The sequence below is a fragment of the Orbicella franksi genome, chromosome 4 (genome assembly GCF_964199315.1).
Source record: "Orbicella franksi chromosome 4, jaOrbFran1.1, whole genome shotgun sequence".
In the NCBI taxonomy this organism is placed as follows: domain Eukaryota; kingdom Metazoa; phylum Cnidaria; class Anthozoa; order Scleractinia; family Merulinidae; genus Orbicella; species Orbicella franksi.
The window spans coordinates 4879801-4893168 of NC_138148.1; the positions used below are offsets into that span (position 1 = coordinate 4879801).

The 13368-nt window shown below is 37.9% G+C and overlaps 1 protein-coding gene across 2 annotated transcripts in view; it reads left to right on the forward strand.

Moving 5' to 3' along the window:
• LOC145484214 (TNF receptor-associated factor 5-like) overlaps positions 1-13368 on the forward strand; it is an 82652-nt gene that overhangs the window by 66012 nt on the left and 3272 nt on the right. For both annotated transcript variants that reach the window (XM_081462850.1, XM_081462849.1), the window contains exons 6-7: positions 12324-12348; positions 12569-12652. In XM_081462850.1, the coding sequence (XP_081318976.1) occupies positions 12324-12348; positions 12569-12652 (109 nt within the window). The remainder of the gene's footprint in view (positions 1-12323; positions 12349-12568; positions 12653-13368) is intronic.

Sequence of the window (13368 nt, forward strand, 5' to 3'; positions counted from 1 at the left end):
TGTTGCCAGCCCCCTTAATAAGTACATGTATTGTATATCATTATGTATCGATGTCAAAGCAGTTGCCATATTAACAAACACGTACAAATCTGCGAATAACTGGCGAATTTTTTCGCTCTTTGGTGTAAAATTGAAAGATATATTGGCTTTCAGGAGCTGTAACATTTTTGGGTAGCAAGAGCGTCAAAAGCCTTGGTTAACTTACAGCATTATTTGAAAAAGTTCGAATTCTCAAAAACATCGGGCTCGGTTAATCCAGCGATATCCTTTCAATATTGAAACTTGATGCTTTTGTAGCTCTATCGGAGACTGTAGTGCTTATGCTAATGAGGCAAAAATAGCAAAAATAGTAATAGAGAATGAGTTGATCACAAGAAATTATTTCTAGTTGTTTAAGTGCTCCAAACCCGCAATTTTTTATCTACTTATTTATTTCTTTCTTTTTTTGTTGTTGTTGTTGTAAAAAAATACATAATTTGGTGGAAATTAAAAAGGAAAAGAAAAAAAAAAGAATTGAGTAAATCCATCAAATCTTCGGGAAGCTACGAATCATTGAAGTTGCGATGTTCTGGTTCACGGCCGCGCGACAGAAGATCTGGACTAAACGTATTTATGACGTCAGCTGAGGAAACCAGTCTCTCTGTTTTTGAGATGATCGTGCTGGGTTTCATATGAAATTTCTGGCTTTAAAATCTCTTTAGTTTGACCCTCAGCCACCGAAATCATTTAAAGTGGCTCGAAAAAGTTTCTATAACTAAAGAACAGGACAAAAAAAAAAGGGCCGCTTGTGGCGAGCTGCAGCTTCATAGCTGTCGGCAGATCTGTACTTCAATAAAAGCTGAAACATCGTGCTCCTTATTCATATTTTCCTGCGTACGTCTTGCAAATGAAAATCTAACAGAAAAAGAGTCACCTTTTGAATCGCAAACGGGAGTCTGATTCAACATCGCTTGAATTCGACTACAATACAACCTTCTAGCCTGTAGCCCTTTCTTATTCATGCAACAACCCGCCACGTCCGCCATATTTCTTTAGGACTGTTTTAACCAATCAGTGTCTTCGTGTAAATGGGCCAACCAGCAAGGGTGTTATTTCAGCCTTGGCCAGATTAACGGCGAAGGCCCTGGGACGAGGTTGGCTTTTACTCTCAATTTACAACATGGCGGAAGCTTCAAGAAATCGGCTACTTCTTGGTTATGACGAGAACTCTGTGGATGCAGTTCAGGATGAGAATGTGTGTTTGATATGTCATGTGCCGTTTAAGGAACCTGTTCAAACGATATGCGGTGACATGTTTTGTAAAGAATGCCTCGAGGAACATTTTAGAAGGTGCGGCTTTGTTTACGTTGTTAGGCTACAGTGTCATATAATTTTCATTTATCTGAATGATTTTCGTAGTTTTCACTCGCTGCAAAAGCATTGGCCTAAGGGGAAGAAAAATCCCATGCAAACACTAGGATATGCAGGTGGAAACACAGGAATCAAAGTCGTTTTAATTCAGTGCTTTCGCTCACGTTTCGCAGCTGCTTCAGTAGATTCTAAAATACACGGCCACTAAAATCTACTTTGCATACTGTTTTCGCCAGACCATCGAAGAGCTTCCGCACTCCCGCAGTCGTCAAATTTGCGTACAGATTTCAAAGACTACAAAAAGACTGAAAAAATACGTCTAAAGCCTTCAACACGTTTTTAGGATAATCTCTTTAAGTTTTATTCAAAACCAGAACTTGAATTGAATGCACCTTTCATTAATGTGCGTCGATAGACTCAGAACAGCTATGAAATTATGCAGATCGTTCAATGGTAGTTAATTAAACCCCTCAGCTACGAAAAAGCCAAGAGCGTTATCCGCTGAAAGTTACACCGCGTAATCTCTTTAATTTTTCTTCAAAACCAGCACTAATTTGGACACATTTTTCACTTATGCGCCTTGATAGACGACTCAGTAAAGCTATTAGCAAACGACTACTGACAAATTACTGTGCATATGTGTTTCCCGTTCTATAAGCGGTATCCATTAAAATCGAGGTGGATCATTCACTTTCTATTAATGTCACTGGAATTTGCACTTCGCTACCTAGGAGACGATACAATTCATATTTAGCCTATTTGACAAATAAACGTTGCTCGTTCTATGAGCGTTACCAGCTAAAACTGAGTTACATCGAGTGCCTTATAACTACTGCACACAGCGTGTCGCATAGCCAGTTCCTTTATATACAAAGTTATTCCGAATCCCCAATAAATGAAACGAACTTAATTTATTCCCTATACAATTTCTTGACATCTGGTAAGAAGATTTCAAATAATTCCTCCTCCCTGCAGTCCTTATTTCTCCACATAAACTCAGCTAAGTAAGAGGAAAAGTGATACTTTCTCACACCGAATGGAGGTAGTTTCACATTTGCTTGTCTCCAGTGACCTTCTATTTTATTGGCACTGGCATCGCGACCGGGTTTACCAATAGGGGAATCCTTGTTTACAATATTTGCCTCATGCATAAGCAATTCAGTTTCTGATGGAGCTACAAATAAATTAGTTCTGAATATTGAAAGGTCATAGTACGATTAACTCTGCCAATGAATATAAGCCTAATGTATTGAATACTTTTTTGTGCAACACAGGTTTAAAAACTCAAAATTTTACAAAGAATGTATGAGCTCATTAGCGCTTTTGCCACCCACAAATTTTGCAGTTTTTGAGAAACAATATCTTCTTGAATATTTCACTCAAAGAGCTAAAATTTTTGCCATGTATAAAGTTTCACGAGATCTTTAGCTACCTGGAGTAAATTCATATCTAGCGTGCGAGCAGGCTCATCTTTGAGCTCCGCGCGCGAGCGGCGAAGAGCAAAGCGATCCGGCGGGTAGAGTCTGGTGATCAAGAGGGGCCAAGAAAAAAAAGAAGAGCACTTTCTCGTTCTCGCGGCTTCGTCGCTCGATTTTGCGTTCGCCGCTACGCCGCGCTCGCTTCTGCCCCAACGTGAGCCTGCTCGCAGGCTAATTTATATCTAATATATCTAATATGTTTCCTTCTGTACGCAAAGCCGTATGCAAATGAGCAAAAATGTAAACAAAGACGTCAGCATGAATTTCCCTATAGCTAGCTTATAAACTGAACCTCCTACAGTTTTGATCGCCGATGTAAATCTGATCAACAGAAGATCTAGAGTTGCAGGTTATTCAGTTGGCAGAGAAATGATATGACATTCATTCCTTGTTTTATGCAAATGTTTCCGTTTGATGCGATCTCGATCAAGCGGGTCAAGATCATATCATGTGCGACTTTTGCTTTACACGACACTTTGTCCTTACGTTCCTTAGATCGATTAACTTCTTTAATTGCTCCTGAAATACTCCATTTAACAGACAAAATGTAAGCGAAAGCGGAAGCATGAATTAATTTTACACGTTGGCCGAGCAGAATTAATTTTTGCTTCGTTTCCTCAGAAACGATACAGTATTGTTTTCAGTTCAGGATGAACTGTTTACATAGCGGAGGCAATATCCAATCAGAGTAAAGTTCGTAATTGTTTTAAATGTAAATACGGCGGCAAAATTTGCGCCAAAATTCGGTGCATCGCAACAAAATGCGGCGTTTGCAAGGGCGTTTGCAGCATTAATTTCAATTGTTGCCTTGTACGAAAATGGAAAATTACGATTGAGACTCGTTTCTCGTCATTACATCACACAAGAAAACTATGCATTGGACCTCTAATAGAACGGTGACAGTGGAAAGGAAATATATTTTCGAGGTAGTGACACCGCCATACCACGAGATTTGCCCACCAATCCGATATTTTACGCCGATGGTAGTAGTCCAACGAAATGGTAATGTTTTCCGTTTCAGAGTGATTTACTGACATAGTGAGTATGAATGTAATTAGGGTAACATTTGTAATTCATAAGGTAAACATGCACACCAACTTGTTGAAAGTAATTTTAATTTCGTGACACGGAAACAAAAGGAACTTAAAATGTCATACAGGTAGAAATAATTGGCGACTTAAATGGTTCTAAATCAGACTGAAATGATGTATATCCGTTTCCGTGCTTGATTTAAATGTGATAAACATATTAACCGCTAAAGGTTTAGCAACTTTTCACGCCTTTGCTACACATTATGTCAACACCCTAGTTACCCCAAATGCCGACAGCAAATAGAAATACGGGAGACCCCTGTGGATTCCTGAGAGACTGTGCAGGATACGATTTCGCGGGAAACTTGTGTAGTGCGAGATTGTCTATCCACGTAGTATTTCAATGCGATATGCCGGGCAGAAAGGAGTCTTCCAGGCAGCGAAAACTGAAGCATCGGCAGCGGCGAACTGCCTTGTAAAACGCGGACACTGGGGTATGTATCGTTGCGTTATCATATATTTAACCATGATCATTTTAGACTTTACTCGAGACCAGCCGTTGAATAACTGGCATTGTAAAAAACGTCACGGGAAGCCCTGTGGTTGACGCATTCAGAATTGGCTTATTTTATAGAATTTAATTCGAAAACACGTTTTTGTCGATAACTGGAGTGCATTTCGATATTTTAAAATATATATATATATTTGGAAAAGGCAGTGAAATTGGTAATGTTTAGTCTGGTGTGATCAAAAAGCAATCGCAAAAAATCGCCTCTGCAAGGTCTACGGTAACCTTAAGAAACAGCTTTTTGTTGTGGTTACTGGCGCCAGTCACCATTATGCTAACGGTGCGTAAGATTGTCAGTGATTTTTCGGAAGCTTTCGGAGGCATCTCACGAAGCGAGACCGAAAATATTTCGAGATATAATATTGCTCGAATTATTTTAATCGATTTTCACTTGCTTTTATTGTTTATAATTGGTTCTGTTTGATTTAGTTTTATCGCTTTTCTTTTTATGTTTTTTTTTTTCTTTTATGCGAACGTTCAGCGAAACGTGACATATACAGCTGACACATACTAACTACTTAATAACCGAGAGTGAGGTCGTTACACGAAAATCTCAAACTGAGGTCTTGCCGTATTGACCGAGCGATAGCGAGGTCCGAGGTTTGAGATTTTCCCGTAACGACCGAACGGTCGAGGTTATTAAGTTGTTTATTATATGGCTCACGAATTAAAGACGAAAAATTATTCGAGCGGAAGTCGTCAATTTACATCCGGCGATGCGCGCGTTTACCGATTCATTCATCGTCTCAAACCCAGGGCAAAACTACACAGTCAATGAACTTTACCACTGTATTTCTTTACGGGAAAAATGATTGTCACAGCCCTCAAAAAGATATTTTAGTATCGTGGTGCCATAACTTGATGAGGGAGTTTTTCCAACTTTTGTGGCGAAACGTCAACGCATTTAGGAAAGTGCTTCAAAATAGTCCAAACCAACGGTCTTTCGGTGAAAGAAAATACGAACGCTTCAGAATGCACTGCTCAGAATAACTCGATCTTCGCATTCGTTTTTGACAACATATCTTGGCCTTCTTCATTCTGGGACTTATGAATGAACTTTTCAAGCCTTTTGAGCGTCTAAAACTTCCTGCAGGTATCAGAAACACTGCTACCGACAGAAACCAGCCGATTGTTTACATCTGATGATCCTGGAAGCTGATTTACACTTGCTTGTGTTAAAGCGAGGGAATCTATTTGATGAGAACTGAAACGGAGTTCAATATTTCGGTAATTGTTGTGACTACGATGATAACTTATAAGTTTCTTCGTGGTGTTCTGCTCAGGATACGTGACACATCTGCCGATGGTGTTTTTCACTTAGCGATTTTAGCTTTGCTCAACACTCGGCAAACCTTGATTGTTTTTCACTAGTGCCCGCCAAGGTTACCGGTAAGTCAAAGGCGACTTCTATACAAATTTTATTGAGGAAAAATCCCTACACTTTTAGCTACTCGGAATTAAATTTACTTTTCTTACTGTTTTTAATCGGCTTTCATCGTTTCAATGCGCTTGAATTTTCCGAGCCGGGCTCTTCCTAATTTGCATAATCCGTAGTCGGCCCGTGGGCATTACGGCTGCATAATGCCGCTCAGATCTCGCTCTTAGCCAATCAGAGCGCGCGTTATATCGGCCACAAGCCAAAGCCATATAATAATATTACATAACGACCGAGTTTGAATACGCGTAACGTGACTCTCGCCTTGCAGCATATGGAGGTGTTGCGTTACAACGGTTTGAATTTATTTAAAGGTTTGGGAGAAACGGTAATCAACATTATAGCTGAAATTGTGATATTTTGGCAATGGAATTTATTTAACTTAATGCCTTGTTGTCTTTTCTGTTGTCATCTCGCTTTTCAGCTCGATCCGAAGCCTTTTAAGCGAGTTATGGATTTTTGGTTTACCACCGCTGTTTTTTGTCCAAACACTTACTTTAAGGCTCCTGGCTCAACTGTTCGCCAAAAATGAAAACAGGAGTAAATGGAATTAACAATTTAGCACAGTTATAACTTTATTTTGTCTTTTTTAACAAGGTGTAAACAAAAAACGAATAATTAATGCGAGAAAACTGGTTACGTGGTCATTCCTGCTACCGTTTGCCCGTCTCCGGCTGGCCTGCGAGAGCATATGTTTTTTTTTTTTAAGAGCCGAAAAACTTGATGCTCTCGTGGGCTAGTTTCTGGCAGTTTGTCAGTTATTTCATCAGTTTGCGCTTGCTATCGAGTTTGCTGTGAACTCTCCTTTTTTCCCCAGCGTCCAAATTTCAGCCAGTTATAAAAAAAAACCCCAAAAAACAGCGATTCGACTAGGCAGACAGGGAAAGTTCAAATAAGTAATCGTTGGATACTTTTGTTCTGATGTCTATTTCAGTATATCTAGAGAGACTACACTTTCTAATTCATATTTGTACCTTACCATGTTTGTTTCATTTTTTTCACATTCCTACCCTTTTCACACATTTTTACTTTACATTTGTATAGAAGCCTTACGCAGAATATTTTTGTTATCCCGGATTTGGTGATGTGGATTGCATCAAAAAAGCTTTTGAATTTCAAAGGATTTTAACATCAATTTTACAGTAGTGTCGGACTCATAGAACTTCTGTCAGTACTTTTATTCAAATAAGTATATTTCGAAAACTGAGAAAAAAAATTGCTTGAGAAGAAATTTGTTTTCTATGAAACCTACATGTACTAAGTCCAAAGGTTAATACATTAAAAAAAAAAAAAAATCGAGGAAAAAGGTATGTTTAATTTATATTTATTGGCGAAAAGCATTTTTAATCACTAAATTCATAGTCTCTCCTATTAAAGTTACTATCATATATCCCAAAGGTTGATACGTGAGTAAGATAAGTTACTGAATACATGTACACGACGTTTTTTCCATCTTTTGATTTGGCAATCAAAAATTAACAACTACGATTACTGTGCACCGAAATCAGAAGGAACTGCAACCCCATAGTTCAAGTAATTTACCGGGTACTTTCCAAAAATAGGAATCAGTATGGATTGATCAAAGTTTTTGTTTATTTATCTATTTACTTATATATTTACTTACTTACTTACTTACTTATTTATTTATTTATTTATTTATTTATTTATTGATAAAGATGACCTTTTCCTGCAGAACGTTATCTTTCCTTTAGAAGAAGTTAAATTTGAACTATGCGTTTCAAATACTAATTGTAAATCAAGGGGTGCAATATATGACTGACCCTTTAATCAGCATGAAAGACATGGTAAAATTTTTGATAACTGATTTGTTTCGGCCATCTCTCATCTAATTAAGAGCAAAGACTTTAAACTAAATATGAGGGTACCAATCTAGCAAATTTCAGAAAACAAAATGGGAATATGATAATCACGTTAAACACTGTACAAATGGCAAAAGAAAAGCATGTTTGTCTCATCTCTTGCGCTTTATCTTCACTAAATTCCTTTTACTGGGCACTGAAAATGTTTCAGTTTTAATACTTCAGGCTCTGGGCTCCACAGCAGAGCTTTCAGGGCTCTCGATCTGGACTCGCTACTTGAAAATGATCAAGGCTCCAGGCAGCGAAATTATGGGGTTCGGGATCCAACAACTAAAACGTTCGGGCTTCAGGGCTCCAGGGACACCCCGCCCCCCCCCCCCCCCGTCCCCCGGCTCGCTTTAATTTGGGACCCTGCGAGAGGGATCACCTAGGGCCTGTTCAAACTGGAAATGGTTGGCGACCAAACGTGCCGATGTTGAAGTGAGTGGCTAAACGTTTAAAACATGTTTGATCAAGCGCAGATCAAACACCACAAGCAAAGAACTATGGACCACAAATTAGCCTGCGTACCTGACTCACCGGCGAGATTTCAATATGGCGGAATGTGAGACTTCGCAGGTTGCGATTCAAAGGTTCAAATCAAAGAAGAGTATAGCGGCTAAAATCTGTCTTAAAATATAAGAGGTGGATGGAAAAAGAGAAAATAGACGGGGGAAGACCAGGGGCTAAATGAGGAGACGATATTACAAAGAATACTTCAATAATATCGTACAGGAACTGATGATCGAAAATACTCCAGGTTACCGCGAAATGATGCGAATGATTGTTTGGTGTTTGGTCGCCAAACATTTCCCGTTTGGACAGGCCTTTACGTCAGAAAAAGAAACAAAAAAACAAAAACAAAAAAAAAAAAAAACTAGGCGTGCACAAATGCACACGTACCGAGTACAAGGTCTTCCATAGATTAAGCAAAACTGTCTAAAACAAGGAACAAGTAATTTTTACGGCATATAGATGAGGTTGAGCTGAGGGAATTACTTTGATTTTCCTTTTATCATTTCTTTTAACAGGCGAGCAGACGAACTGTTTAACTTGTCCCGCGGACAGGCAGACCTTGAACCGTGAGGTATAGTAAATGCATTTGAATTTTCACAAGTCCATAACTGTCAGTGTTTGTTTTATTGGAATCGGGCCCATTAGAGTCTTGAAAAAGAGATGGCGAATGATAAATGCGAGAATTTGCGAGACGCCGTGCCGCGCGTTTTCTTTACGAGCCCGAACAGATTTTGACTTTTAAATTGCCACCCGGAGACTACCTGTGACTAGAAATTCAACCATAACACTATACGTTATTATATCTTAGAACACGCTCCAAGTTTTTAATTTCTAGCGCCAAAATGACGTGGCGGTACTTTCGGTGGAATTCAGAAAATTCACACGAATTTTGGATTAACCTTTTCTTGCAAAATTGAAAGTTGAGTTAATAAAATTTAATATTTCAAGTGACGAGAAGACGTCATTTATGAAAACAAACAAATAATCACGGGACTTTGAGACTTCTTCAACCTTCCAAAAAATCGAGATCGCGAGACAACGTTGTGAAAAAATCGTGACTACGCATATAACCGCTGAAAGACGAGACTGCGAGTCCCGTGAAATTCGACTAAAACTTTGAGAGACCCAGAGTTTTTGAAGGACCATTTCCCACCCTTTCAAAGGGTTTTTTAACCATAAACCCTTGGTTATAAGGTTCCACCGTAAGGTTCAGTCCACCCTTTTTATAGATCCATCTCTCCCGCCAAAACTTAGTTGCTAAAAATTGCCGCAAACCATTGATACAATCGCTGTCCAAGTCCAAGTGATGGTTGTGAGTGGACTGATGAATTAAGATATAAAAAGGTACAGATTGTTTGTTTAATATCAGTGGAAGGAGAAATAGCACCATCAAATTCCAACAATAAATCTCCCTCCTGGAAGTCAACTACCAACTCAGGTCGACATCAAGATGAACTAAATATAAGGCTGAAAAAGCTCTTGAATGTGTCAGATAGTAGCGTACATGTAAACTAGACGTTTCGGGCGTAGTCCATCTTCAGCATGTGAAAGAGCGCATACGTACAAGTGCGCACGAAGTACAAAGTAGACAAAGGCGTGCTGTGACATGTGAGTTTTCAAATGAATGATGGTTGACTTGTTTTAAATAACATAGAAGGTGAATAAGCGAGGCAAACGATCTTAACCAAAGCATGTTGGTTTTCCTACAGACTCACTTGGCATCCTGCCCTTTTAGAGATGTTCCCTGCACTAATGAAAACTGTCCAGTTATATTGAAAAGCAAAGACCTCAATGAACGCGTGAGTGCCACGTGCCAGTGGAAGATTATACTGTGTGAACTCTGCAGTGAGCGACGCCCAAAGTGTCAAATAGAGGTAATAACAAACCGTTTAAAGCTTTGCTTAAATAGATTGTAAAACTTTAACTAAATACAGTTTGAGCTGAATAATCTTGAAACCAGTATGCACTCAACAAACCTTCAAATTGGCTTTTAATAAATAAAGGAGTTATAATGGTCAGTTCTTCTTCATTGGCTTGCGTTAATTGTGCACTTTCTTTCAAATCATTGATAAAATCTATTTATTTATCGTGTTATTTTGATACATTTACTTTTATCGAACTTTTGCATATGTACATATATATATATATATATATATATATATATATATATATATATATATATACATATGCTTTTATGTCCAGTTTGAGCACTCTGGTAATGGCTTAGATACTACCGCATGTGTAGTATTTGGGGCGGCTTTTTAAGCTTAGCCTCCATCCTAGTCTTCAGCACTGCACTGATGAGGCCCAGAAGGCCGAAACAGTACTGTCTGCAGTTATATATATATATATATATATATATATATATATATATATATATATATATATACATAAACGGTTATAAAATGCCTCAAGCCAACAAAGAATGCCACTGCGTCAGGAGGATCAATGAAGATTCACAGTCCAAGCCTCACCGCAAAAATGAATTTAAAAACGTTTGATAAAGCAAGGACGGACAACTTCTGACGGTAAAAAAAGTTAAAAAGTTAAAAATTTAATAGAAAAACGTTTCGGTCTTAGACCTTCATCAGTTACAAGAGAAAAAGGACGAAAACTAAGTTTAAATACGGTTACAGTGTGGGAGATTACGTAACGAAATGAAAAATACAATATTGTGCTATTAATACATCGTGATTAATACAATACAGGAAGAAAATGCAAAACGAGAAATACAATGCTGTACTATAAATTGCGTCATACAGGGTGATAATTAATAGACCAAACGAAAAGAATACAATACTGTGCATAAATTACATTATAGAGCGTGATAATTGTAGAACTAGGTTAAATTCAACCTAAAAACTAAAAGAGTTAAAATAGATAAAACGGACTCTTGCAATGCGGTAAATATAAAAGAAGAAACCTACGTTTACGCTGGACAAGGTTAATAACAAAATCCCAAATCGAGGCCTTTGGAGCATTAAAGGGTTGACAAACAACAAAATCCCTGGAGGGGCCCTTAAACAATAAGCTGTAATAAGATCCCAGGCAGGGCCTTTGAGCATACCTAACACCCAAAAAGCTGACAAAATCCAAGGAAGGACCTTTGAACTGCCTTATGGCGCGAACGCATATTTACACAAGAGAAAGTTAATTATAACAAATTCTGTTTTTGGAGTGAAATTCTTTTCTTTTATTTAAGCCATGGGGAGCCAAAGAGAACAGTTGAGCACTTTCTATTAAATTTTTAACTTTTTAACTTTTTTTACCGTCAGAAGTTGTCCGTCCTTGTTTTATCAAACGTTTATATATATATATATATATATATATATATATATATATATATATATATTCTATTTTAGTTCTTAGGTACAGTTGATGTGATGTCTTCCAAGATTTTATCAACTTAATAAATGTAGATGTAGATGTAGATGTAGGACAATCAAAAATGATCGCATGTTGTCAGTTTCCAAACACGGAAATACTCGTCTTCGTATATACCAAAATGATGTGCAGTGCTTTTCTCGCGCCGTGATTGGCTCATCAAACTAATGATATCCTTTGCTCCTCACTTCCAATCTACGGGCTTGCCCTTTTTTCTTGAGATCGTTGAATCCGTCTGTATAACAAGCTTTTAGTTCTGCAGATTTGGTAGGTAGCTTTTCCAAATAACAGTCACTAATAAAATCGCTAAAATGTGTTTCAAAATCTGTTGTTTTGTTTGCTACCGAGAAACGAAACGTTATAAACATGAAACTCTCCATATTTTGGTAAGTCAATTATCTTTTGTATATAATAAACACTTACAGTTATTTATCTCCACTGCGGGAAACGGCGCAAGGTTTTGCCGTTTTCTGAAAAAAAAAACAACAACAACAACAAATCAAAAGGTGACGCTTTTACCCAAAAAACTGCTGGTTTTTCCGTATGAAACAAACACAATAATTAGTGATAAAAGTTTCAAATGTAACGGATTGAAAAGGCAGTTTTAACATAGCTATAGCTAAGCGGGTGATATTTTGAGAATTGAGAGATATTGGCTTCTTTTTACTTTTAGGATCATGTCCGAGAAAAATGTAAATGTAGGTGCGGCGCTTTACTGAGAGACAAGGTGAGTTGACGAATCTTTGTGTTCTTCTAAATTTCATGACTATTTGCAACAGATAGCATAATTAGTCACTAACACCACCCTCCTCCTACTCATTATCATCTTCTCAATCATCATCAGCAGCAGCAGAAGCGTCAACAACATTAAAACCATTCAAGTTTGCTTTAATGGCAACGTTTTCACGGAAATTCACGAGCCTTACGGTGTTTCGTTTTGATTGCAGGATCTGCCGGATCATCGTGAAACATGTGAACGCTTCCCAGTGAGGTGTCCAAAGAAATGGAAAGCAGTAATTTCTCGAGAAATGGTGAGTCACATCAGTACTCCTCGTCTCGTCTTGTCCTTGATAATTATTATAATTTTGGTTTTCTCCTTTTCTTCTTTCTTTTCACACTAATTAATTTTTACAACCTATCTGGTAGCAAACCCTGAAAACAGAAAAATGGCGTCTGTCAATTTTTTTTTCCTGTAAGCCCCCTTGTTTGCAGAAAAATTTTCACGGACGAGTGCTATCCATCCGAATATTTTCCGCGGACGGGCACTATGGTTGGATAATGTATCTCCACCGATGAACATCAATGAATAGTCTGAGAAAATTTAGAGGTGACCTGTGACTATAACTGTGATAATTTTTCTGTAAACATATGTTACATGAATAAATATTTAATTAATCTGCATTTTGTGGGTTTTTAATTAATTTATACACTTGGCATTCAAGCCTTTCATCTAGAAAAGTCGAAAATAGTTCAATATGATTTTTGAGCTGGCGCGTGGAACAAAATGTAGTGGTCTCGGAACTATTAGTCCGATAGTTGCCCCTAGGAAACTGGATGTTCATAAAGTAAAACTAGCTTATTTGCCCTCGAAACGTTCTCTCTCAGGCAAATATTTGTTTAAGAATATCAGATTTCCGTGGGGAAACTATCAACCGATAGTCCCTCGACAGCAACAGTCTATTGTTTTAATAGAACTCTTGAGCTCATATAATCTAATTGTTAATTAGTATTGTGCATGTTGTGAAAA